Source organism: Papilio machaon, chromosome 24 (assembly GCF_912999745.1).
Source record: "Papilio machaon chromosome 24, ilPapMach1.1, whole genome shotgun sequence".
In the NCBI taxonomy this organism is placed as follows: domain Eukaryota; kingdom Metazoa; phylum Arthropoda; class Insecta; order Lepidoptera; family Papilionidae; genus Papilio; species Papilio machaon.
In genome coordinates this window covers 6,018,308-6,044,653 of record NC_060009.1, presented here as the reverse complement: position 1 = coordinate 6,044,653, position 26,346 = coordinate 6,018,308, and the positions used below count along the sequence as shown (strand labels likewise).

Sequence of the window (26,346 nt, the reverse complement as noted above, 5' to 3'; positions counted from 1 at the left end):
GACAAAACAGTGCGCCCGTTTGTTTGTGTGGAAAAAGATTGAGGAATCGCGGATACGTCCCGCGTCCTGTAAAATACATGCGAAATATTACTGTGTTTATCAGACGCGGTTGTTGATGAACTGGAATCAAGTGATTGCGACGACTTGAGAGATTTACGTATCAGGCGTTGGTTGTGGGCAGGTAACTGTTTATATTTCCATCATTAGTGTACTGAGGTCGGTAAGAAAGCAGCATTCAAACGATGCGAGCTCTCCCCCGCCCCTCGCCCCGCGGCGCCCTCTCGCACGTCGAATCCATCAACATGACAGCGGGGATATTGATGCAAGCTATTACAGAGTCTCTCAAACAAACGACATCTGAGAACGCCATTAAAACTTCAATTATAATGATTTTCATGTCATCAATAAATTAGGTCGTGACTTTCTATCAGAAGAAATTTTAGCGATGGATTCAGTTAACGACGAGCCGCAATAAAGTTTGTATCTTGCAATACAATGTCCGCTAGTCGTTTCGTTGGGGGAGCAGTCGGCCCACATTACATGTCGTCGTTGTGTTTCCGCTCAGCTGATATTTTGCCGAATGACATAATAAAGTTAGCCATTTTGTGGTCCACTTTCTGACATTGTTTGTTCGTTCCGTTTTTATTATGTAATCCACTATGATTATAGCAATTATTTTTGCATAACGTTTTGCAATAAAATTACCATTCGTTCTAAATGCGACGTCATATCTTATCACCTGTCAAGTGAATGTCATTGTTGATAGCTAATTTGCAAATGACTAATGAATATCGACGAGCGGAATATTGAATTATAAAAAGAAAATTAGGATAGAAAAGAAGCAAATGTGAAAAGGAATGAACGATGAAGTTTCAACATTTTCTATCATTTAAAATAGTTGTACAAAGATTAAGTTATTAATTTCATTAATTGCTTAAGAGAACAGTTATAAAGCACGATATGATGCGACTATTGACTTACTCAGAAACTTTTTTTGGGCACTTCGTTACTTCACACGTCAGTTTGTAGTCGCAACACCTTATAAAACAACTCGGAGTTAAGATGAATGGCCTTGTTAGCATACAGTGCAAACAACACCCTAACGCCCCCTCCCCTGAGGCCTCCCGCGTAGGGTGCGCAAGGGGTGACCTAGCGACAGCGGCTCAAGGTCAACAATCCTACGCTGTTCAGCTCGGATACAAAGAACAGCTGAATTACATTACTAGAGGTTTATTTTCGGGTTCCGTCACTAAGTCAACTGCGTGTGTTCTTTAAAAACTTTTTAATGTTAAAATTCTATTTATAGATCAAATAAGAAATAGAAGCTCGAGGTTAATTTGGGAACAAAAGCAAATGAATGAATCAATTAGTTCAGCTGAGCGAACATTGGATGTTTGTGTAAAGTTAGATTATGAGGGTTATACCAACTATTGTCCCAAATGAGGCGGATAAATACGATTTATTCGCAATCAATGCATATCAAAACCGATGTGTCCGAATACAAAAGAAACCTATTCACCATAAATTAAATCTATTGTATACTCTGAATATATAAATGTCATGTACAGACTATAGTATTTATATTTCATTCACACGATCATTTTCTGATAGTTTAACTTAAAATAACTTTGTTAAGTAATTATTTGTATTGTATCAATTTAGATAACACAAATGTGTGTCATTTCAATGAACATCTAACGATGCTAGAAAACAATCAACATTAATAATGTAAGTAAATAAGTTTGTAATCAATGTTGCATGATAATTAATTTATAGTTTGAATATTTTCGGCAACAGCATTTTAACTAACAAGGGATTTTACAATTGCAAACCATGTCTAGTTTGTAGACTACGAGCGAGCGCTAGGCGAGGTCACGGACATATATATTATATTAGCTAATGAGGGAAGCATCGTCAACAGTCTCTTGTACCATTGTGTGATAACATCGACCGCACGAGGTCGCACAACGCACCGCACAACAATGTCAACTTAAATTGAACCGACGCTAATATGATCTCATTTTGGCTTAACAGGTCAAGGAAGAGATAAGGATCGGGAGCCATACAGGATATGTGGTGAAGGAACATCTTTTATCTCTACGTACGGTTTCAAAGCGGTGAACGCGCTATTAGGGCTGTTTAACAATTTTCACTGAATGATGCATTAATGTATCGGAGTAATTCCACATAATGAGCACAGACAAGGTAGCGCCATGTGGGTGACGTCACACGGCGCCCCGTGGGCAGCGGGCACGCCGCTAGCCACAATGTAGGCTAATTGACAATTATAGTTGCAACACTGTAAGCTTTGTGCACGCCGCCTCGTTTCCTCTTGCATTACATAAAGTCGGCTAACCATTGCGGTATGACCGATTCATCATAATTAGCTGATTGAATTACTTTTTCCTTAATAACTACTACTTGTTTACAGAACGGTCTATTGTTAATTTTGTGGAAATTACATACGCACAGTTAAATTTACTTTACTAAGCTGTCAAGTAAACTATATATAGGTATTGAGATTAACAGTGATATATGTAGGTGCGGGTCAAACCTAGTAGGTACTGAATAAACTACAAACAAACAGCGCTACTGAAACATTTATACCACAGTTTTATATATAATTTTTAATTTATATCTTGGTACGAATAAAATATGAGCACATAATGCAGTACAATACATCTATAGTTGATGACATATGGTAAGTGTACGAGTACTTTGGCAAAATATTGCCGGCCTGCATGTGAATGAATTACTTTCTCATTCATTACTGTTGAATTACACAAAGAACAACTTTTATCAATTCATCTCAACAATAAATAGATCACATTTCACGAAACATGGAAAGTAAATATTTTGCAAAAATAACTTTTGACTTAATTAAACTCTTTGTACTTTCACTGCAAACATGTACTCGTATATCCGACAATAACCTGGTTTAATTTTTTAACGCGAATATTGAATGCACAATTTATAAACTTAGATTATTATTGAATTCTCATGATCAAGTTATTCTTACTTAGTACTTGTAAATTAAAAGCTCCTGCACAATGCTATCTATTCACTTAATAGCAAATAATCTGTTTTTAGAAACATATTTATTGTTATGTTTAGAAAGCAAACTAAAAGCAGTTTATAATTGTAATACTTATACGATATACATTATATCATTATCTACAACATTTGTTAGGACATTATTTAAACGCATGTTATTTCTGATATGGAACTATCACTTTGCGATTATCAAAAGTACATCCAGTTAATTATAATAGCCTTGATAGCAACAGACAGTACAATAGTTTCAGTATCGAGATATTTATAGTGATTTAAAGATTGCTTTTGACAAATGACAATCATCGGCTTCATCATATATAAAGTATCAGATGTATAGATAGATCATCTTGTACAGCATATCTGAATGTTTAAATGTATATTTTCGATGTTGATGTGTAGATATATGTAAATATAGAAATAAGTGAGATTGTGCAGAACGCGTGACATCACGCGAGGCCGCTACAGGCGAGCCAAGGGCGATAGCGTCATCGCGGCAACAGTGAGTACAACAGTGTACGGTGTGTACGGGAGGACAGTTACAACGTTGCATTCTACCAGTACACCAGTGACTGTCACTGAGAAAATAGAAACAAAATGTTTCATCTTATAATTGTACGTAAAAAAATATAGTTGATATTCAGTAAAATATAAATGAGTAGAACATAGCGTGAGGTTGGCCTCATAAATAATGTATCAGTACTCGTACGAGTACATACTTCATGCTGCACGCACAAGGACTCTACCAGTGCGCCGCCGCCGCCGCCGCCGCCGGTATTCAATCAGTAGAAAGTGGATTATGACATTTTAAATAACAACACACAAAGAACCATAAAGGCATTGGTTAAACGGAATTAAACAAAAAAGAGTTTTGAAAACCCAGGTGTTTTTGAAAAGTCTTTGCTAAGCTTATTTACTTCTTCAACATAATATATATCGAATCTCCGTCTGAGGCATAATAAAAAATGACGTCAACCGCGAATAGGTCACAGTCATATATTTTAAGAGTCATCACTTTTAATTATATTTAATTTTAGCAAATTTTAAATGTTATTCAACAGCGGCGCGCAAGCGGGCGCCGGTTATCAGCACGCGCTGCACAACGTGACATCAGCTGATTAACATTAGCGGACCGGCGGCGGCTGCCGGCTGATACATGAGTAAAGCCGGCGCGTCACCTGAACACTGTATACTGTACATGGAGCGAAGAAGATCGTACCACCGATTCATAGAATTTCGTCGTCTGAAAATGATTTATTGTAGGAGTTTTAACAGTCGTTTGATGATTGAAAGTGATCAAAAACATCAGAGGAACTGTGGGTTACACACTTACATCTATTAGGAAGAAGACCCTTTACTTATAGACTATCACAGTTGTATCGATGTGGAAATATCTATGATACGTGTAGGATTGCTGATATTTTCCAATGGTAATAAATAAAACAATAAGTAAGTGCTCGCATACAAATTGTCTACGCGAAGGGCAACAACTTGAGGCGAACAATCGACCGACTTAAGTTTGATATAAACCTTATACATAAAATACGTCAATTAAGTTTATATCACAATTATTAGGTTGAAAACATACAGAGTGCTGATTATTATCAGTCAGTTAGAAAGATAAAAATAAACTATTATCTTAATTAAGAATTAAGATAATAGTTTCTAATATTATAAATGCGAATGTTTAGATGGATGGATGGATGTTTGTTAGTAGGTAACTCGGGGACGGCTGAAAGGATCTTGATGAAATTTGGTACAGATGTAGAACATAGTGGAGGAACACATAGGTTACTTATTATTTTTTTTATTATTCCCCGCGGACGGATTCGCAGGCGACAGCTAGTGCTCCATAAATGTGTATTTGCATCTGAAGAGAGCTGACACGACACCAAACATTACAAATATAATCGTGGCAGTAAAAAATGTGTCATTAGATTACTATCTTGGTATCTATTTGTAGTACAATAACCCGCTGGCTGGTACATATTTTACGATTGCATAAGCTATTACAACTAGTCGCAGTGAAGTTCAAAAGTCATTAGCAATAATGTATGTGTCGACATGCAAGTGTTGGGGTCTAGGTATGGAACAGGAGGTCAATAGTCGGGTCATGTAGTACAGCGCTCTCTCGCGTGTAGACTACAAAGGTTACAAAGCTCAGCAAACTTAAATTGGGTCTTTGAAAATACCCGTATATTTCAGCAAAGTGTAAGAGTTATTTCATATGCATTTAAACTTAACGATGTTTGTACAAACATTCTCATATCGTGAAATTAGTATAAGCTTGTTGTTCTGGCTGTTGTTGTGTTGCGAATGTTGGAGCAGTTTGTCGGCGGGCAGCGTCGGCTATTGTGATCCTAACTGTTTGTAAACTGTTTTGTGTGTGGATACATCCGAGACGGCGGTGGCGCGCGCTCGATACCGCACAATAAGTCCGTCTTCAACGCGGTCGGCGCGCGTTGTCGGCGCGGGGCCATAACTGGATGTTTTGTATCAAACAATCGTTGTGAATGGTGCGCAGCCGACGGCGATGTTAACATCAACACATCGTCGTTGCGTCAGCGGCCAGCGTCTGTGTCTGCGCGGTATCAACTCGAATAGAACATAAAAGCGCTGGCGGACAGTTAAGGTCGTTTATTTCTACAGGGGAAGCATAAAGCAACCGATAGTCTTCACGAGCCGTCAAACTTCCTCGCGGTATTGTTTCTCATTGTCGCATAATTTACTAAGCAATGTGGCGCTCTCCCCGTGTTTACGGTGTTTGAAGGCGCTCCGTTAACGAGTTCGAATGAGGTTTAACTTGCGACCACCACGAAATGGTTCTTTTCCAGCGTCCCGGTAATGAATACACCTCATCGCACAACGCCTACCACAGGTTAACTAGTCGAGCGATAATTACTCAAATTTTCATAACTGTATGAGGATACATTAGCGCGTTCAAACATTGAAGCGCTATGTTGGTATGGTGGCGCCGGTGACATGGTTTACGTAAGCGGGTCAATTGACCCGGCACACCGCACACGGCACACCGCACACCGCACACCGCACACCGCACACCGCACACCGCACACCGCCAGGCCGGGGCCTATAAATTACGTAATGCTGGACGTAGGGCGGGGGGTGAGGGGCGCGGTGAGCGAGGTGTTCAATTTCCGCACTCGATTAGCAAACGTTGCGTGACTTGTTTTGCCGTTTTTAGAAAAACTTGAATTAACGAGACTGAAAGAAATAGTAATTGCATAACAGGAAACTATGATAACAATAATTTTTGATAGCAGTTTCCGCTTGCAATAATTTTAATTAGAAACTATACACTCCTTGCCTTCCTTTTCGTACATAAATAAGATTTTGGTACTATTTTAATGGAGTTTAAATTGTCTAGTTAGTTGATATAAGATTTGTGAAAAGTATTTACGAGTTTGATGAATTGGAACAGTACTCAATTAAAAGTCGTGCACCGAATGATTTGTACAACAGCAATTCAGCGTGATATAGTGTAACGAAATGAGATGAGCGGACTAAATCCACTGTAATTGAAAAGGTTCAAAGCGAGGAGAAGGCGAGGGGAAGGCTAGCGCGCTCCGCTTGCTTTCCGCAATGGACCGGACTCCGTAGGCGCGGACCCGGCAATTGGACGATTAGAGCTAACACATCAAAGTATTAGGGGTTAGGGTTGACCACTGCACAAGATAGGAGTATCGATACTTATATTGATGTTACAGTTACACATTTAGAAAACATCTGTACTAATTGTCATCATCTCCTTGTTATTATCAATATAAAATGATGTTTTCCCTCGTCATGGTTTGCGACTACAATACCTAATTTTGTATGAAATATAAGTTTGATAAGACCATAGTAGGGGTAAGAATAATTTAATTATTCAATGCTGATCTGATGATGGTAAAAAGAACAGTAAAATATCGATATCGTTCAGTGACATCCCTTTAGGGTTGCCAACGTTGTTGTTGGGGCAGCTGAGCGGCTCGGCGGCTAATTGTCGCGCTGAACATATCCCGAGTCTCGGATATGCTCCTAAAATAGAACCGGCGATGTGTAGGCGTCATGATGCGAGGAAATGACACCGATGTCATATTTATATCTCGTTGCAATACTTTTTGGCGTACTGAAGAATGTGCTCGTCTAAAAATAATCTTATTAAGAAATCATAATGTGACGTGTGAATATTTTCTGCATGATAGAATATCAAACATTTTTAAACATACATAAATCGATACAAGATATAATAATGAATATTTTTATAAGAGATAGGGGCAAACGAGCAGCGGGAAGACTGTGGTGAAAATCGACGCCCATGGACATCCGCAACACCACAGGAAATGCAGATGCATTGCTGAGCAATGCAGGGATGAATTCTAGTATTAACTTCCAGCACAATGTATGGTATTCCCGTGAGCCAAGCAACAAACTACAATAATCCTTCACTGGGCAGAGTTTACAGCAAATAATTTATGAATGAAGTTCACCTTCACTTGCGTCACGCTCACTCACATTGTTGACATCAGCTAAATGGCTATTGTCATCAGTTGACGCGAACTTTACGCGTGTTTTTCACTTCGTTTAATTGTGAATGGACTTTAGACTTTTTTCTAAAACAGATAGGATTTACATTTACTACTTTAGTTTTACTAATTACCAAAAATTATCTGGTGGCTCAAACTTCTCTGGTAATAATAAGATTGAACTGGTAGATATATAATCTAATGGATATAATATGTAACATCAAAGTGCAGAGGTGAACTTTTACTAAATTAACTTCTATGCCTGGAACACAGCGAAGGAATGAACAAAACGACTCCCTAAGCGACTGTACCGAGAGGGAACAAGGGGAAGTGGGGAGGAGGTGTACCTCTGCGAGACGCAGCACATATAGCATTCCGCGCCTCGGAATTTGGTAAAAATAACGGCACAGGAATAGCCGCACCCTCGCCGCGCTTCGCGCCCCGCTGGCGCCCGGAGAGCGTTCACTCCCGCACGAGAAATTTACTGCGCCCCAAAAACTATGAATGGATCCTCATGTAAACAGCACACGGAATACTGTTTATACAAACCTAAACGATACAAATTGAATAAACCAACTCGAAAATAATTCAGTACAATTGCCTGTACTATCACTAAGTCCTGTTCTAAATTAAAATTTTCTTTTCATTATATATTATAAGATATGTTACAAAATAAGTATATAATACATGGTCGATATCACGTCGCGCTGTCATATGAATAAAGTGGAAATATTAAGCTGTCAGAAACACGGACAATTCGCTACCATTTCCGTGTAGTCTTCAACATCCTGTTTCAATCAAGAGCTGTGACACAAACAGAACAGGCTCAGCTGTAGGCCGCAGGAAGGAAGGGAGCGCTTGACAGCGGCCGACCGGCACTGCTCACCGCTCGGACACAAGGCCACGCGTCTCTGCTGCCGGCACGTGACGTCACCGCCACGCAATGATTATAAAATAGTTTCTCAACTGTTCAGCTTTTAGTAGTTACAAGTAAGCATCTATGTAGGTAGTAGCCAGTAGCCGCCTATAAGGCGCGTGCCCCGCTCGGCGAGCATTCGTACGCACGAAGCAATGCGTAAAGGCGGAAATGCGCCGCTATAGGAACGCTTCCGCCATACATTAGGCAACGTCATATCCGTTAACAAAGCACACGCATGCGGATGGCGCTAACTTATACAACATAAGAGCCACATGAGTTAGATCATAGTGCATAATTCTCAATAAGGCGGGTCAAAGTATGAAGTGACCATCACAATGTACTCACAACATGTTTACAAACAAACAACCGGCGAGTTAATTCTGCAAGTTGGCAGTGACACGCAGGTCGCACACCGCGCGCACAATGTCACTATGTGACGTCATCTCATTCAAACTGAATATTAAGTCAATTCATTATGTAATTAAACTCATTGACATTGACAATAACATGATGGTGAGTAGGTATAAAAGTTATAATTATAATTAAATTTAACTTAATGTTTTTGTTGCGTTACAATTAATGTATAAACTACGAAATACATTTTGAATTACGAGAGTCTGCACTTCACAACCAATACAACTCAGAGGACGTGTGTATGTGTGTATGTATTACCCACTGGAGACAGTTGTTTACCTGTAACAAAAACAATTTATAAATAACTTGTATAGTTTAAATAATGTAGATTTTAACTAAAAACCAACCCCATTCATAATGTATCACTCATATGAACCCTAAATAAGTCCTTATCAAATATTAAAGACAATTCCGCCACGTGGCGAGGTCACACACCTCCTTAATGTTTCAAGTTTTTCAACAACCTCTTCCCAGTCTCCTCGAAAGAGTGAGGACTAATTACAGTCCTCGTGTGACACGCCGCCGCACGTGACACGTTGTGCGGGACGAGCAACACGTGACGTGACACAAACACGCCGCCGGCCGCCTCGGGGGTTGCCGCTCGAGTGACGTCGCTTACACTTAAACAGTGCTGCAGGTATAAAGGCAGAGAAACATTTGACAACGGATATTACGGTGAGGACTGAGAAGTGTACGTATACATGAACTGCGGCTTTCGAAATGTTTGTAAAACGAAACAAATGTGAGACAGACTTATTCGGATGTTAGTAATGTATCAACACTAGCAATTAAATATTAATCACGTCCTACACTCAATTACAAGGTGTTATAACATGGTCTCCTTCCGCTTCTAACAAACATAACTAGACAGTGTACTTTCTTTCACTTATTAAATATCTAAATTCTCACGTCAACTTTTATCAACCTTACATAAATTTGGTATTTGTGTGACGAACGGCGATGGCGTCAGCCTATTCAGACAGTGGTAACTTGTACTCATTTTTATAGAATTAACACAACCCACATGTTGCGATAAGTTTCTAGTTTATTCAACAATAAACTTTACTTGAGGCAAATCAAAAGATACATTGTTATCCAAGTACAGAAGCCGGCCGCAAACTAACATTTTCTTTGTCAGACAAGTGAATGAAGCAACAATCCAAACTCCTCGCTAAACTAAACAAAAAGTATAAACAGCACTCTATCGTGTGGTCTGAGGCGAGGCGTGAGGCGATAAACTGTTTTGCAACGTGTTACAGCCGCGCCGCTCCCAGACAATGTACAGTCGGCAGCTCAAGTCGCGCAGTCGAATCTATCAAATGATAACATTTTTAGTTCTTATTTACAATAAATATGTGGTATGGATAAGTTTACGTTACGTGTACTTTATTGGTAAGCGGTACAATAATACAATCTGAGTTTCCTTCTCAATGTTTTTTTAGAGAACATGTTGCCCTAGTAATAACTAATAGCCAATCCTCGCAAAGTAGGACAGTGCGTAATTTACTTATGTTCTCTTGGCTCGTCGTCGCTTCACTGACGACTTAAACTTATACTCACAATGTGAAGAATGTACTATTTACCCCAAAAATTCTCACGGTTAGTCCATAGATAGGTTAGTAGTGGCGATGGCGATGGCTACGGCGAGGGAGTAACTATGCGGCGCGGTGTACACATGTACCGCGTGGCGCAATCAATGGATGACACTTGAATGTCGGATGTTATCAACATTGCAGCGTTCGCGGCCGGGCGGTTGTGTGTGTATAGCGACACACTGTTACAGTTGAAAACAACAAGTGCAATTCGGTCGTTAAAAATTCTCGTCTCACCTTCGACCTATTAGCAACAGGCAACAGCTAAATGACAAACAATATAAAGTCCGACATAAAGACTCAACATGACGCGATTAATTGCGCGTTTTATAACTCGAGCCGCTCGTAAAAACCGAACCTTGGTAAACATGATGAATCATTTAACTATATTAACTTTAAATGCCAACGTAAAAGGTCCAAAATCGACTACAAATACATTTCTTCAAGTGTGTGGACTAATCTTGATATAAATATAGGTGTACATTAGGGTGGAGGAACAGCTGGAGCAGACGCGCGACCTGTGACCGAACGGCTAAGTATAGACGCGCCCTAACATGACGCGGTTAACCAAAATAACTTTAATATTACGTAATGAAAGCTGATAGAAAGACATACCTATCCTGTTGTATGGAAAGATATCTGTCGCTATCATTTATAGTAATACAGAAATGTATAGTTGCGAAAGGTGACAGTGAGAGAGAGAGAGTATCTTGTGTAGTAATTCGGCACATTCCGGGCGCGCTATCATCGCGGTATCGGTGCGACTGATACCACTACAAGCAATCTGATACCACATTACAAATCTACAATTACACACCCGGAGACGGAACACACACCACACAACTTGCCAACATGTCACCGTGTCACATTCTCCTGAACTAATTGATTTAGATGTTTCACGATTAGTTATTATTTGAATTACTTCAAGAGTCACTATTACGTAACATCGACTGAATATAAATACAAGTTGTTATAGAATACATACAGATATTTTTTAAATCAATTTTAATGAGAAGCGCAGAGAAGTGAATCAGTACGCTATATATAAAACAGTGTATAGTGGGTTCATGTAAATATATGTTTATGGACAAAACTATCATTTATATTGCTGAGGACATTGTAGCGCTTGTATGTATTTATCAAACGAGTCATTTTACCTTCTGATTATGCTAACGAACGCTACAAGCTGCAATCTGTTTATTCGATTCGAGTCGAGTTGGAGAGGAGAGTGCGCTCAATGTCGACGATGTCGCAGTTAAAGCCCGGTGATGTCATTGTCGCTCGAGGAAAATTATACAAACAATCTTATTATATTCAATTAAAAAGATAATGTATATGCATTCGTGCCAACGCGATATGTGCGCTTTATATTTCAATTAAAAATTAAATGTTGGAGATAAAATATTGTTAAATATGTAACAAAACAGCCAGCATATGTTGAACGAGACTGTTTACACTTCAGTACACAGCAGTTCACAATGCAGACGTATAGAGACGGGGCGGAGAGAGGAGTACGGCGGTTACTAATTGCTACGCATCCGGTCCACACCCAGCCTCACTGCACGCCTTTAGATCTTATAACACTTTCCAGCTACACTAATTAACCGTTGACAGAAACATCAAGGTAATAATTATCACCAACACATTATTAAACACGAGTGAAGTCACCATATAATAATGCTGTTTCTATTGAGAATGTTCCTGGATTTCTTATCAACTGAGTAAGTAAATATGATAAATTTAGTATATATAACTATTCGTAAGTAATAATATGTTGAGTCACGGAGACATTCTGATAGTGAAATACCCGCGAATTATCAACAAATAGGGTTCCATATGACGCGTCGACTTCACCAATGTAATATCAATCTTACTGTTTAATGATAGAGTTCATAATCGTATCTGTCATCTTGGTGATGTGCAATCCTTAGATATGTCTAGGTCATTGTAATTGTGATTTTATTGTTGTGTGATAAAGTCGACATTTGAATGTGTGTGTTATGTTCATTGAGCCGCAGCGGTGGCGCCTACAGGGCGAACAATTAGCCCGCGCATTACCATATACCGTGTGTACACATTACAATCCATTGGCGATGCGAGTGCTATTGTCATCTCACAATACACGCAGCACGCAGCACGCAACACGCAACACGTACAGGCACATCATTGTACTTATTCAAAGTAGTTGTAAAACTCATTAGAGAAACTGATCTTTATTTTAAAATGGTTACCTATATATTTGGGACATGGCAATTATGGATGGTACAATTTTTTATGAAATTAAAAGTAACAAAATTGATTTTACATTCTCTTTTCTATATTGTGCAACTTATGTTAGTGTTGAGAGACGGCGATCGTTCTCAGGCAGTTAAGACAGATTTCTAAAGTATAATAATTTCTGTGCAATAGTGATTTAATTTCTAAGCCTTCTTCAGCTTATACTGATGCCGAACTAAAAATTGTACTCCATTGTACAATTTTTAGTAGAGCGAGAGAACAAGAGTGCACAAATATTTTGATACTTTAAGTGAAGTTTTGTTTCAGTTTTTTTTGTACCGGCTTTAGTGCTTGTAATTGCTGGCATAACTTCTCACATCAAATGAATTTGTTTATACAGCGCGCAACAAAAGTTTGTACAACTCGGCTTCCGTCTTATAATGCCGTGAGAACATTTAAAACATGTTTAATAATATGTGGGAGTGTGTATCATAATTATTTCTTGTAAATATTATGTTCTCATAAATATCTATCTAATTATACAATGGAAATACTTAGATGATGGCCTCCGGGACAAATTCAACGTATATAACACGGAATAACTTCCACTTGACGCGTGTCATCTGTATGGTCGTGGTATTTCGGCCGAGCGAGACATTCGTGCAGCTAATGCTGCTGCTGACTTTACCACTGTTCAAGGTTTACCTTCGCCGTACTACAAAAACATATTAACAATGCAAAAAGAATACAAAATTTGTTTTTTGTATCACACTAAAGAAAACTCAATTCCTTACAAAGTATTATTTACAGATATAAAACTAATTACAACAATCACCGGAGCGTGATAACAGATTTAATATAAAAAGATACATTGTCTCTGAAACTTGGGGTCGATGTTCATTGCTGGAGACCAGGTGACATCAGCGCACTCTACATGACATCACGCAGGCCATTTTTGTCACATTTAACACATCGTCGGAAATGTCATGACACTAATTAAAAAACAACCTCTATATACGTCGGTTCAAGTCACCAAATACTCCTTACATATTTTCTTTCCCTTATGATATTTTTAAGATAAACTTTCTACCAAACATTGTGGCCTGCATTATTATGAATTTGTTTCTTTATTTACGCATAATTTAGGTTATTCTTTTGACAGATTGAATGTAACATTTGTTTGGTAATAAATTGTATACCTATAATGTATAACACAAGTTTCAAAAACTTGCTTAATTGAAAATTGTACCTACATTTCACATTTCTGTACGAGGTGTCCCATGTCGCGGCCTTGCCCTGTGCTCCGCCGCCGCCACGCGAGTTTAGCCCTGTGCCTCGTGAATTAGAACAAAGGTCAACTGTCAACGAACTCTTTCCGTGAGTTTCCATTGCACAAATATTTGTACAAAAACATATATTATTCTAATTTATTTTTTGGATGTTCCAGAAATCGACAACACGTTTACTAAGATATGGTTCACAATAGTAGGATGGCAATCAAATTCACAACCACGAGAGCGATAATTCGGTAATCAACCAATAAGCTATTGGCGCTTCAAAATAGTGTGCGCTGTGTAGGAGGTGATGCAACGCATGCAGGCACGCGACCACCTTCCCCCTCGGACTCAGAAACGGAACACTACACACTGTAAATATGTTTGTAAATATCTCTCCTCTGTTCTGATGTCATCACTATATCGCTTTATTCCTGTAACTTACAATGACTCTACTAATATTAAAGTAAGTTTAAAAGCTGCGACAAATTAAACACAAATCACAGCGAAAATGAGGATATCGAATTTTACTTGTATCTAATCGTAAAAAACAATACGAATACGTTTTAATCATGACCAGTGAAAAGTTTCAAGGACTTTGATAGACATTACTTTCGCGCGAAACTACCGTTGTATGGAAACATTTAATTTAATATGAAAATTGGTTTACCGTATCAAGGCGCTAAGAATTTAGCGTAAAGCGTTGTTTTATTATAGTAAAGAGAATGAGGTCGGCGCGCGCACGTAGCAACGCGGAAGTGCGGCCGCGCCGCCCGACGACCGTTCAAAACAGGGAATAAATTCGGCGAAAGGGAATTAACTAGAATGTTCCAAAATTGCCGGGACTGCGTTAGTCGTATATTTACGTTGCAACACCTGTTATAATGTTATTTTTTTTTTAACTGGGCCATAACATTTATGAAATATTTTATCAGTAACATATTTCATACATCACTATACTATAAAGCGTGTAATCCAGATGAAAGTAAAAGGCACCTACAAGGTAGCATTTAGGATCCGTACTGTCAACTGAATGAACTGCAATCAGGTAAGCTTGTGGTCTATAGCCAAATAAATACTTGAATTTCGTGAGGGGAAAGTTGGCAGCGACCAGAAAAACATCTCGTTTATATCAACGAGGCTGCTTTAAGGAAAAATAAATTGTAAGCTTGCAAATAAAATCAACCGTAAATAGAGCACTTTCTCGTTGCGAGAATAATTAATATCGATCAATGTGAATGTAATAATAGGCGTCAAGTGGCAAGTGGCACGCGGAGGTGAAAGCACGGCTTAGCCAATAATTGCAGCGGCGGACACGCTCTCTGTAACTAATGGACCGCTACGCTGAGCCGCGTCGGGGGCAGGGGACTAGGATACGACAAGACAATAGTTACCTCACAGTAGAATATGGTGGACTTAACACTGGTCATAGTTCAAGAGCTATCGAGAGTTGTTAGAAATGCATTCGAGCGTTCAAATACTCTACTAAATACGATGACCCTTTAGACCGCACAACGTCTTCCTGTTCAGTAATTACGGGACATTACTTGACCCTCTGAAGCGTAACGTAACGCAGAGTAGTGGAGGGACAACACTAGCAGGTTACGGTGCAGCAAACTTAAGTGAAGTTACTGACAGCCTACACTTGAAACGGAGTTGTAATGAATAAAAAAGTAAATGAAAGTAATCTCAATATCGTCGGAATTGTACGGATTTCATTTGCAGCATTGTGCTTTAAAGTGATGTAGTAAGATTGTCAGAAGTAGAGTGGCGAGGACGAATAAAGTAAAGCCGATTATGAAGTTCGAACTGGATACAACTCCTCGGCCGCTGTTTGCATAACAATAGGACTGCTCCCAGTCACACTCACACTCACCAACTACCGACATCGATATCGCACGTCGCACTTTAGCAGCTGACATTGACTCGTTTCCAAACAAAATGCATACGTCGTTGTGTCCGTTTTATACGTATTGCAAAATCACCAATCATTTGTATTGTTATTCATTTAACAAAACGATTTATTGACAAATCAAATAACAAACGTATGAGTAAGCGATGACATTGGAACAATCCGACAAAAACCTATTAATTAAATATAATTGCTGATGTTGGTTTTTAACGACACAGAGCATTAGCGAGACAGGGACAGATGGATACATTTCGTATTGTAACCTCGGCTAATGTTGGACATTAACCTGGGGAGGTCCCTAATGAGGGCTAATTTAAAATATGTTAAAAGACATTATTACGAGATTCCATTGGGTAACACATATTATAGAACGATATCGCCGGATTTACACTGAATTCATGTTACGACAAACACCCTAACTTTCACTTACAATCAATACTTATTATTTCCAAAACTGACTTTTATAAAGCCAGAGATCTCCTCTAGGCTCCAGTCAGTAAGCGCTAGGCACGGCAGATCGCGACACGCACGAGTCTCGATCATGACTCGGCATTCGTGCTGCGGATTACTTTGTAGCTTTATAGTCCAACCCGGAGCTCGCAGCACGGAGCGGAGAAATTATAGCTCACGACTTCCCCCCTTCCCTATTCTGCCCTCGACCCCTCTCAATGAACAAAAAACTATTTATCGATTATATCAAATAAACTTTGCAAGGCAGCAATAAAGGTACATATTGCCGCTTTTAATCATCATATATGTAGGTATTTCTATATAGTGTACGGAAGTCAATTTGTTAAAAAATATATATTTATCCAAAGAGAAACCAACGATTATATCGTTTTGTAGTGAAGTATAGATCAAGGCATGTGTGGTAGTGGCAACCCTATCGTTAAATAAATAAAAACGGCAGGCGCGGCGTTGTCAGCTGGTGAAACGAGGCACGCGCCACCCTCCCGGCGTCCTGGCATCTCGCGGCCGGGAGTGTGGACGGGGGGACGCCAGGACGCCGAGAATAACGCGAGGAGCTAAGTACTACTCCGGAGGGGAGTAACTAAAACGAACGCGGTGCGCTTTTATCACTATTATACGGACTACCAAGGATTCTGAGGCGTCAATTAAAATGAAAAAATGACAGTGTCGACATCAACTACCTCCAACGTATACGTATACGAACAGAAAGTATTATACTAAAGAAGGTCATATTTAAGAACCATAATCTTAATAATGAATACCAATCAACAACAATAATAATTAATGAACAAACTTTTACGTTCAATAGCCCCATTGCACATGCGTTTACAGAAATAACTATCACTATCCACTTACCATTAGAATTAGATGTCAAATGTGACTGTGACAAAGGAAAACAAAAGTTCACTGATACTGTCAAGTATATTATAAAGTTTGCTAAATCTAAAACAGATACATTTAGAGGAAAATAAAATCAAAAGGAAATAAGATTTCCAAATGAAAAGTGATGTCAATGATTTCGGAGAAGTGTTGTATAAAAATTCGATGTCAGAGAACCAACGCGATAAATATTTAAATACATTTGACGAATTAAATTTGAGAGGACAGCGCAGGTGAATGACACGCGCAGAAAACGCGAACGCGACATGAACCCCAAATAAATTATCACAACGAAACAACTAGATCGATTACTTTAACGCAGACTCGTTTTACAATACCTTAATACTTGCAATATGAATAGTTTCGATAATTTATAACTTATGATTTAAATATTACGCTACCGCTATAAATAAAGTTCTTCATAAATTTATAATTTTCTATAGCAGATTACTTAGAAAAAAATTAATGTTCTAAGAATAACAAGAAAAGAATGACAAGAAGTTTCGTCGTTTTGTGAGTAGTGGCGAGTGGGAATGCAGTGAGTGCAGTCAGCAGGGCAGCTCTGCGTTCGAGCGAATTCACTAGTGCGGCCGCTCTATTTCACTAAAACCAGTCCCACACGATTCTCACCACCTCGCACATTCAACGACCAAATATAGGCGATGACTTAATTCTACCAATAAAGAAAAGTAAAATAATGAGCGGACGTTATCTGCTGCGAGTGCGATAAGGTTCAAATAGCCGCGGAATCGCCGGGAAACGGATAACTAATGCGCCGCCAAGGCCGCGGTGTTAATGACGTAACCGCGCAACAATAGTCGTGAGAACACTAAATAACAACAAGTTTAGTGCCGTGAGCCGTGACGCTAGCTCCTATAAGCAACTGCTGCAACGCTAAAACATATTATGCTGACCTTTCTTTCCTTGTTTCTCGCGCTCCTTTTCCTTTTCGCGCGCCTTCTTTTCCCTCTTCTCTCGCTCCTGCTTCTCCTTCTCGAGTCTTTTCATCTCTTTCTTCATTTCCTTCTCGCTTTTCTTCGCCTTCGTGTCATCGATTTTCTCGGACAGGATGAAGGTCCCCGTCTGGAGCTTCGCGTCCGTCTCATCTTTCGGCCTCATCTTCGTACCAGCACTGCACTAGTCGCAACGGTAACTCTCCTTCGATAATGCACTCTCGGTGTATCGACGGGAAGGAGGGTCGATTCGGCGCGGATCGACCGCGAGCCGATACTTTATCACCAACAAGGACCGCGACAGACTCGATTGTCTAGAGTAGCGGTATGATCACTGTCACTGAGGCGGCGCGGCGCAGAGCAAACGTGCGTTTGCGACGAACGCTCGAGCGGTACTGGCCGGCGCGCGCGCCACGCGTCCCTCCCCGCTCTATAAATAAGCTTCGCTTCCTATAGTGTATGATTGTATGGAATCGGAGGACGATTTATGGCCGTTGAACCCATGAGAGCTTTTCACATGTAGTGACTAAGAGGCAGCCTCCGGCCGGTCTCGAGGTGTGAGCAGTTTCGGTGCCAAGGTCGTGGCGACTGATGGTTTATTGGCGAATGTGATCAAGGTCGCCGCGTCTACGAGGCAAAAGAAGGAATATTAACCCTTAAACCCTACACTGCCTGGCGTACACAGTATTCCTACACAGGGGTGACAAGGCACCCCAAAATAAAATAGTTAGTAAAGTGTAGAAATAAAAACAGTTATAGAAAATTATACTTTTATTTATATATATTGACATTATGAGATCACGAATCAGCCTTAAAATTTTACATTACACATCAATTTGAGCACTTTTGGCATACTTCAACTTGATGTTCCAAGCAAATTGGAATTTTGCACTTGGTGCACCTGGTCTTGCTCTTCCGATCCCTGTTTCTGGGACAGAAACCACAACGCCCCAGTGTGTGACGTTCAGACCCAGAAGAATCGACAGGCATGAGTTGCTTGAGAATCGCAGCGATACTCTCCTTTATATCCCTCTTCAAAGTTGGTGTTTGTAGGCGCATTTTCAAATGTTCATCTATAAGATTCATTCTTTTAGAAAACTCCGACGAAGCTTTATGTCAGGCTTATTATTTGCTTTTGAGCATTTGTAGAGAACCCAAGAGTTAATACCAACTCCATCCAATAACCCATAGAAAATGCATATTGGCCAACGTTTGGTTCTTCTTTGGACAGAGTATTTTTTAGCCATTGCATAGAACACATCCACTTCTCCCTTTGTTTTATCATCAAAATTAATAATTTCTGGAAGCTCAACTTCAATGTTGTTATCTGGGGAATCTATACGTTTATAATAAAATAATTCAACTATAGAAGTAAGCTTAAAAAATAGTTTGGAAAATTTTTAAAAACTTACGTTGTTCCTACACTGGGGTGCTACAGCACCCAACGACACTCGTGCACAAATCTACAACAGCCGGCTGTCGCCGCAACATGGGCCAATCCGTGGCGTGTAACCTCAAAGTAAAATACGCGGAAAGTCAAACACGTGCATTATTAATCAACGAAATAAATAAGAAAAATAAACCTTGTGGGGTGCTGCAGCACCCCGAGTAGGGTTTGAGGGTTAATTATACGAGAGATACGATTTGCCAACATTAGCTTGAGCACAACGTTAGTGATTAGCGGTCTCAACAACATTCGATGAGCCCGTTATAATAGTTATCTAAGCTATATCGTAACATTACTTGAACAACTCAAACGTAACAAACAGGCTGGATGAAATCTGTCCTGATAATGTGACTCAAAAGTCGTCTGGAGACTACGAAAAGTTAAACTTGACAAAAACCAGCGAGACATCGCCTCGTCAAACCTGTAAGTTGCGAAAGATGCCGCAACAAAAATCGGGTCGTCTGTAAGAAAAGAAAGACGGCGATAAAAGGCACGTTTCCTGCGCGCGCGCAGCGGACCGCGGCGCTGGGAACTTGCCATGTGATCTGACCGGCTACAGAGATATTGTAAGTCAGAACAGACAGGAGATAGCTATCCCGACGCACTATACACAACAATAATCCCAATGCTAAATAGCTGTTCTTACTATATTTTGCTCGCGACACCGCAAAAATAAAAACAAAATGAAAGTAGTACGATTGTTTGAGACTATATGTTCTATGCCGGGGCCTAATTTCAATAACATATGGCGAAACGTTGCCGAGTTATCGAGTAAAGATGTTAATCAAACATATCCCACTAGGCCTATGTGTTCTACATTTATACCAAATTTCATGGAGATCCGTTACGCCATCCTGGAGATAGGTACCTAGTAACAAACATCCATCATATTTAACATTAGTAAGATAGTAAGATCTATATCAAAAAGATGTGTGTCATTATTTCTGACTAATGCATTAACAGTAAAATTGAGGTAAATAGCATAATTATCGGCTGTCGAGCAACCATTTCCCCAATGGACGGAACACTCGTTCCTCATTAAACTATTGCTGCAATATCGAAACAACGAAAACCGAGCACCTCATATAAAGGTAAGTTTACAATAATATATATATACTGAAATGAGGAAAAAAACACAATATGTAAAAAGACAGAGAAAAAAATTATGCTCAACACCAAAAAAGGTAAAACTGATGTCAATATATTGACACACTCATTCTAAACAGGATAAATTTACAACCATACAAAGTTCCAAACCACACGACAATCTATAAAATGAAAATGACATGACGTTACGTGGATCCTTTGATTACCAGTAGTTGTGAGATTGTTAACATTTGTATGATCAAATATACATACATGCTTAATTTGGTAACAGTATTAGGACATATTGTACGTCAGCAATCTTACTAATATTATAAATGCTAATGATTGGATGTACGGATGGATATTTGTTAGAAGGTATCTCCAAAATTTTGAAGAACACATAGGCTACTAATTAAGTTTTTTTCTTTAATACTATAAAAAATAACTAATAATCATAAATATTATTATTCTCCGTTCAGTCAACAAGACATGTTCTCGTTAAGTTCTCTCGATTGGCCGCTCACATAACGATGATAACAACAAGAAATTACCTTCAATAAACAAGCTGGCAAGTCCTTGTCATTACGTAAGTACTTTCTACCGCGGCCCTGCGTACACCAGCTGTCTGCTGTCTGCACACTTGTTATGTAACTATTGCTTTACTCTACAAATGTAATTATTATTACTTCCATACAATAACTAATTCACACATAAACTCCTTTTTAACTTTATCCATATTAAAAATTATATTTTTTTAATAAAGAGACAATTTGCACGGCTTTATAGTGCTATCAAGTTGCAAGTTTTGTTAATCTATATGTGTATAATTTCAGTCTATATCTATAGTTTAGACTGTGTGTACTCTGTTCAGACAGTAAATATAGAGCCGTCTAGCTGTGTGTAGGCTATGTACAGACCAGGGGCGCCATCTCGCGGCAGTACGCTAATTATAGAGGCGCGGCGAACATTCCTGTCGCTCACTGAACTGAACTCAGCTCTATCTTCAGTTTTTATATTAATAATAAACGACATCTAATTAATAACGATCAAGATATAATGAAAAAAGCTAATAATACTGATAAAATGTACAGTAATACTTAGCAGTTAACGCCAGCAGGTTTGTATTTATCGACGCGAGATGTCGCGACGTGCAATCTGAAGTAACGGGGCCTAGGTCGTGCTTATCTCTGGCACGGTGCAGTAAAGCCGTCCACTACAACAACTTGTATCTCAGACGTGCGCAATGCCACTTCAAACAATCACATCGACCGACTGAACCACTGAACATGACCTGAGATGGCCGCAATTAATATATGATCCTTTTAGTTGATCTGAAAATTATTTCAATTTGAATCATATGGATTAAAAGTATAAATTAAAAGTATCGGGGATAGAGATGAAATGGTTCTAGTTCGAATACTGATTTCGGCTGTAAGAGAGAAATTAATGCAGCAGTGTATCAAATGAGAGAGTTGTATTCGCAATGTGCTAGAGACGGTCGTGTTACCGGAGCGTTATCTAATCGCGCTCGTTGCGCCCGATAGCGGCTCACCATCTCAATACTGCACTGTTCTTACTTCAATAACATTAAATTAATTTAAAAAATTACTCGTTTTAATATGATGACATCAAGCTGCGAGTGCCAGCCGGCCCCGGCCTGCGCCGGTGTTATCTACAATTCAATGAGGTGTACGCGACCTCTGTTCGCAGAATTGCGCCTCATTTATCTCCACGCTCTCTGCTTACAGTCATATCATTTATTTATATATTTTCATTTGGACATGTTTTTTACAGCTGTGCTAAAATAATTTTAAAGTGGTTATTTAAGTATTCATAGGTAAAGCTATGCGCTTTCATAGTTTCTATTTATGTTATGGTTCCGAGCCATCGCGTCGTGTCGCACATTTCCCCCGGTATCAATTGCTGGCGCGCCGAGTGGACACGTCCGGGTATAGGGTTCCAAGCGGAACGATATTATAAGCACTACTCTACTATGTCGTTAGGTGGCGCAGCGGGCGCAACACTAGTTTCAATATATGTATGTGGAATTAAGACGTTTTCTTTCCTTTAGGGACGTTATAATTATCGATATTATTCAATCGCGTGCCATAATTTGTCGCTCATACCAACAGGAAGTCCGGCAGATTGGAAAGCAAGCAGTGGCTGTGCACTTTCCAATGTTCATAGATAACTAACAACTACTAAGAGTACGGTGTCAGTTAACTGAATAAGGGACACAAGCTAAACGAGTCGAATCCTTTCTATGTTACAACTAAACAAACTAGCAATAGTACATTTCCCCTTAAAGCGAGTCACTGACGCCAAGAACGCAAGCTTGCAGTTTTATTTCAAAGCCAAATAATTTCATTCTCAAAAGATAAAACTATTACGAATTATAGAATGAAACCCCTCACCCCTCACAAAAAATGTACACGTCTATGCATATACAAATCTGAAACAAGGTTACGAGCGCTTTTTGGGCAATTTCCTGTCCTAAAGTGCTCTTTTGCGAAATCGTCTATCGCCTCAGGGATAACAGCGTTCACTTTTGTTACGACGCTTGTTATAAAGCTAATATAAATGACATGTGAGTTGAGCAGTGCTAAAGATACTCAAGTTTTCAATATAATGAATTTGTACGGATAATCTACTTTATAATTGCTGAAGTTTAATTTATTTTACTTTTCTCTGTTATCTTCTTCTCAAAGTAGACAGAATACAGAAGCAATCACTTGAAGACAAGTTGGCCACAAGATGCCTCCTTCAACAAAAACCACTCGACAACACTCATGAGTCTCATTAGGCCATGGTCGTAGAAAAAAAACAAAAACCAAAAAAGGGTCATGGAAAGCCGAATATCTCGATACAAAGGCTCCAAGCGATGACATAATGCATCGACTTGCGCAATGCACGCCCCGCGCCCGCCCCGCGCCCGCCCCGCGCCCGCCCCGCGCCCGCCCGCCAGCCGACACGCTCTTGTACACATGTATAATGACATTCAAACTTTTGACAGCTGCGAGCGTAAGTCTTACTAGGTTGGTACCGTTACCGATGCGCGGGAGAGAAAAACACTTGACACAAGGGCAAGGACAAACACAAGGTTGCGTCTCTCGCCCGCATCTCTTCACCGATACCTAAAATTATGTTCTGTTAGTGTGCCGTGAGATATCCCGAGCGGCCATAGAGTCTGGATAGCACTGTACCACGCCACGGTGCGGACTGCGATTGCGGAAAGTCCCGAATGTATTGCGAAAAAACGCGTTACCACAAACCGAGGCCAGATCATATGCACATTCAAATAAATAAATCATACGACCTGTTTCAACAGTTATGATTATAAATAACTTCTTTTTTTTCCACTAGCAACAGCAAACATTAGTCGTCGCCAGGGCTTGGTGAAAGTTAAGGATGACTAGGCCATTGTCAACCACGCTGGCCTAGTGCGGGTTGGTTGACTTCATCTTCGTCTTTGAAATTCTTCGCAGATATATACAGGTTGCATCACGAAGTTTACCGTAAGGACTTGTTTGTTGAATTGTTACATAGCGAGGATCGAAACGGAGCGTGTACACCTCGATCCGATCTGGTCAAGCGCTTAAAAACGGCGTCATAGATACTCTTGCAACATCAACAAACATTGATATAGGCACAAATAATCAGTATTTGTATCAACATTTTCGCTAATTGAAGTTAGAATCGATCTGTCGATATACGAATATTGGTCGGCGGCTCGCCTTCACCCACTTTAAGTTCAATGCGCGTCGATTGACTCATCACCCGCAGACAAAAGCAACTGTTCATAGAGTCCGCGGCCCTTTGTCACTCTCCCACTATCACGACGAGTTATCCAAATAACACTTCTCCACCACACCAATAGTACGCTACGACCCCTATCGGATATGAGCAACCGCCGCGACCACAACACGTGTAATAAGGGATAACAGTCGTTACCTCACACAGGAAACGTTATGTTGTTTTAATTGCAATGTGGTTGACACTTTACTTTTTGTCAAAATTAAATGAACAGTATACACAGTATTAGAGAGAAGTGCTGTTATCTTAGGCTCCATAGAAACAAAATTAACCAAATATTAAAAACATGCTTTTATACTAACCATAGATACTATAAATAAATAAAAACACTAGTTATGTACAACATTCTAATCGATTAAGCTTGTAAAATAAAATATTTTTTCCCACCATTTAAGAGAACAAAGCATTTAATACTTCGATTGCCTTTGTAAGGTCAATCGCATTTTGTTTGTTTTCAAAAGCTTTTGACGTAGCTGGAGCACGTTTTGTGCCGCAGTATTATTGTAGGGCCCCAGTGGGAGCGCGCGGTAGGTCGCTGCCGTGCCGTGGCGAGGTGATTGGGCAATCCGGTCGACTTTAAACAATGCAACGCGTTACCGCTGAAACTTTAGTGAAGTGCTCGCAACTTGAAATGCAATGTCAAGTATCGATAAAAGTCATATTCAGAAATTAATAAATGAACAGGAAAAGACACGTGCCTTACCTAGGCTTTGCAATGTAAATGTTATTAACTACGATCCACGATTCAAATTCCAGGAGACCACATGATAAGTGTGTAAGTTTAAAGCAAAAAAAAGATAAAAGGGGTAGTGATGGAAAGCGGCGAGATGGGCACGCGCGCCCCCGGAATGTGGCTTCCATTATGTAAGTCAAGAGGCAGCAAGTGGTGACGGACGGACTTAATGGGGTAGAGGCGACTTTTAGTAATTGATCCACTATCTAAAAGACTGCGAAACAGAAATGCAAACTTAATTATAACATTAATTCAGGCAATGCTTATAAAATAATAGAACGTCCCTTTCACTTCCTCCAGCTGTCTGCCGCCATCGATTCTGGCTCAGTAGACAACGCGTCTAACAGCTGCTCTGCAGCCGGTCATGTTATTATCACCATAAAAAACACCCTGTATATAGATACAAAAATAGCTATCATTATATTATGGCTTGTGTCAAGCCGGTTACATAAAACGCCACGAAGTGTGACTGGTCTTGTAATGGAAGGAAATAGTAGTAGGACGTGATTACTTCTATTAGTATTCAGTTTAGTGTTAGAAACAGCACGGACATAGTAATTAGGTTGCATATAGAATTGATTAGATTCGGCGCGAGTTTATCGCAGAGTGGCCACGTGCGCCCGCCCTGTTGACGCTGACGTAAAGACAGGCCGTCTATACCACAAAATTTATTAAATGTATAATATGGGAAAGTGAAATCATATTCCTTTTCTCAGAGGTTGCCTCTGCAAATTCTGATGTCTATGGGAAGCGGTCGCTTCTATATTTCGGCAAATTCAGGTGGCCCCAAGCTCGTTTGCCGCTTTCTAAAAGTCGCTTTTCAATTTTCATCATATAGTTCACAACGTTGAGTCTAGGACTGTTCTTTCACCGATGATTCTTCTCGTCAGGCTTAAAACTACCTAGAAATTGAGTTATTATTTTTGTACACATTACATTGATGCAGTAGGGGGAGGGGGGGACGTCGGGTGACTGCAGGCAGCCGAGGCTGAACACATTTGCATCGATTAGCGCGCAGCCGACCCACTTCGCCGTCGCCGTCGTAACTGTCGGCACGCC

General features: G+C 39.8%; 1 protein-coding gene across 1 annotated transcript in view; it reads right to left on the bottom strand.

Annotated features, from left to right (window-relative positions):
* The window catches only part of LOC106713985 (actin-binding LIM protein 2), a 35,277-nt gene extending 16,658 nt beyond the window's left edge, over positions 1-18,619 (bottom strand). The window contains exon 1 of the mRNA XM_045684028.1: positions 18,170-18,619. Within this exon, the coding sequence (XP_045539984.1) occupies positions 18,170-18,374 (205 nt within the window). The 5' untranslated portion in view covers positions 18,375-18,619. The remainder of the gene's footprint in view (positions 1-18,169) is intronic.
* Positions 18,620-26,346: the final 7,727 nt, after the last annotated feature.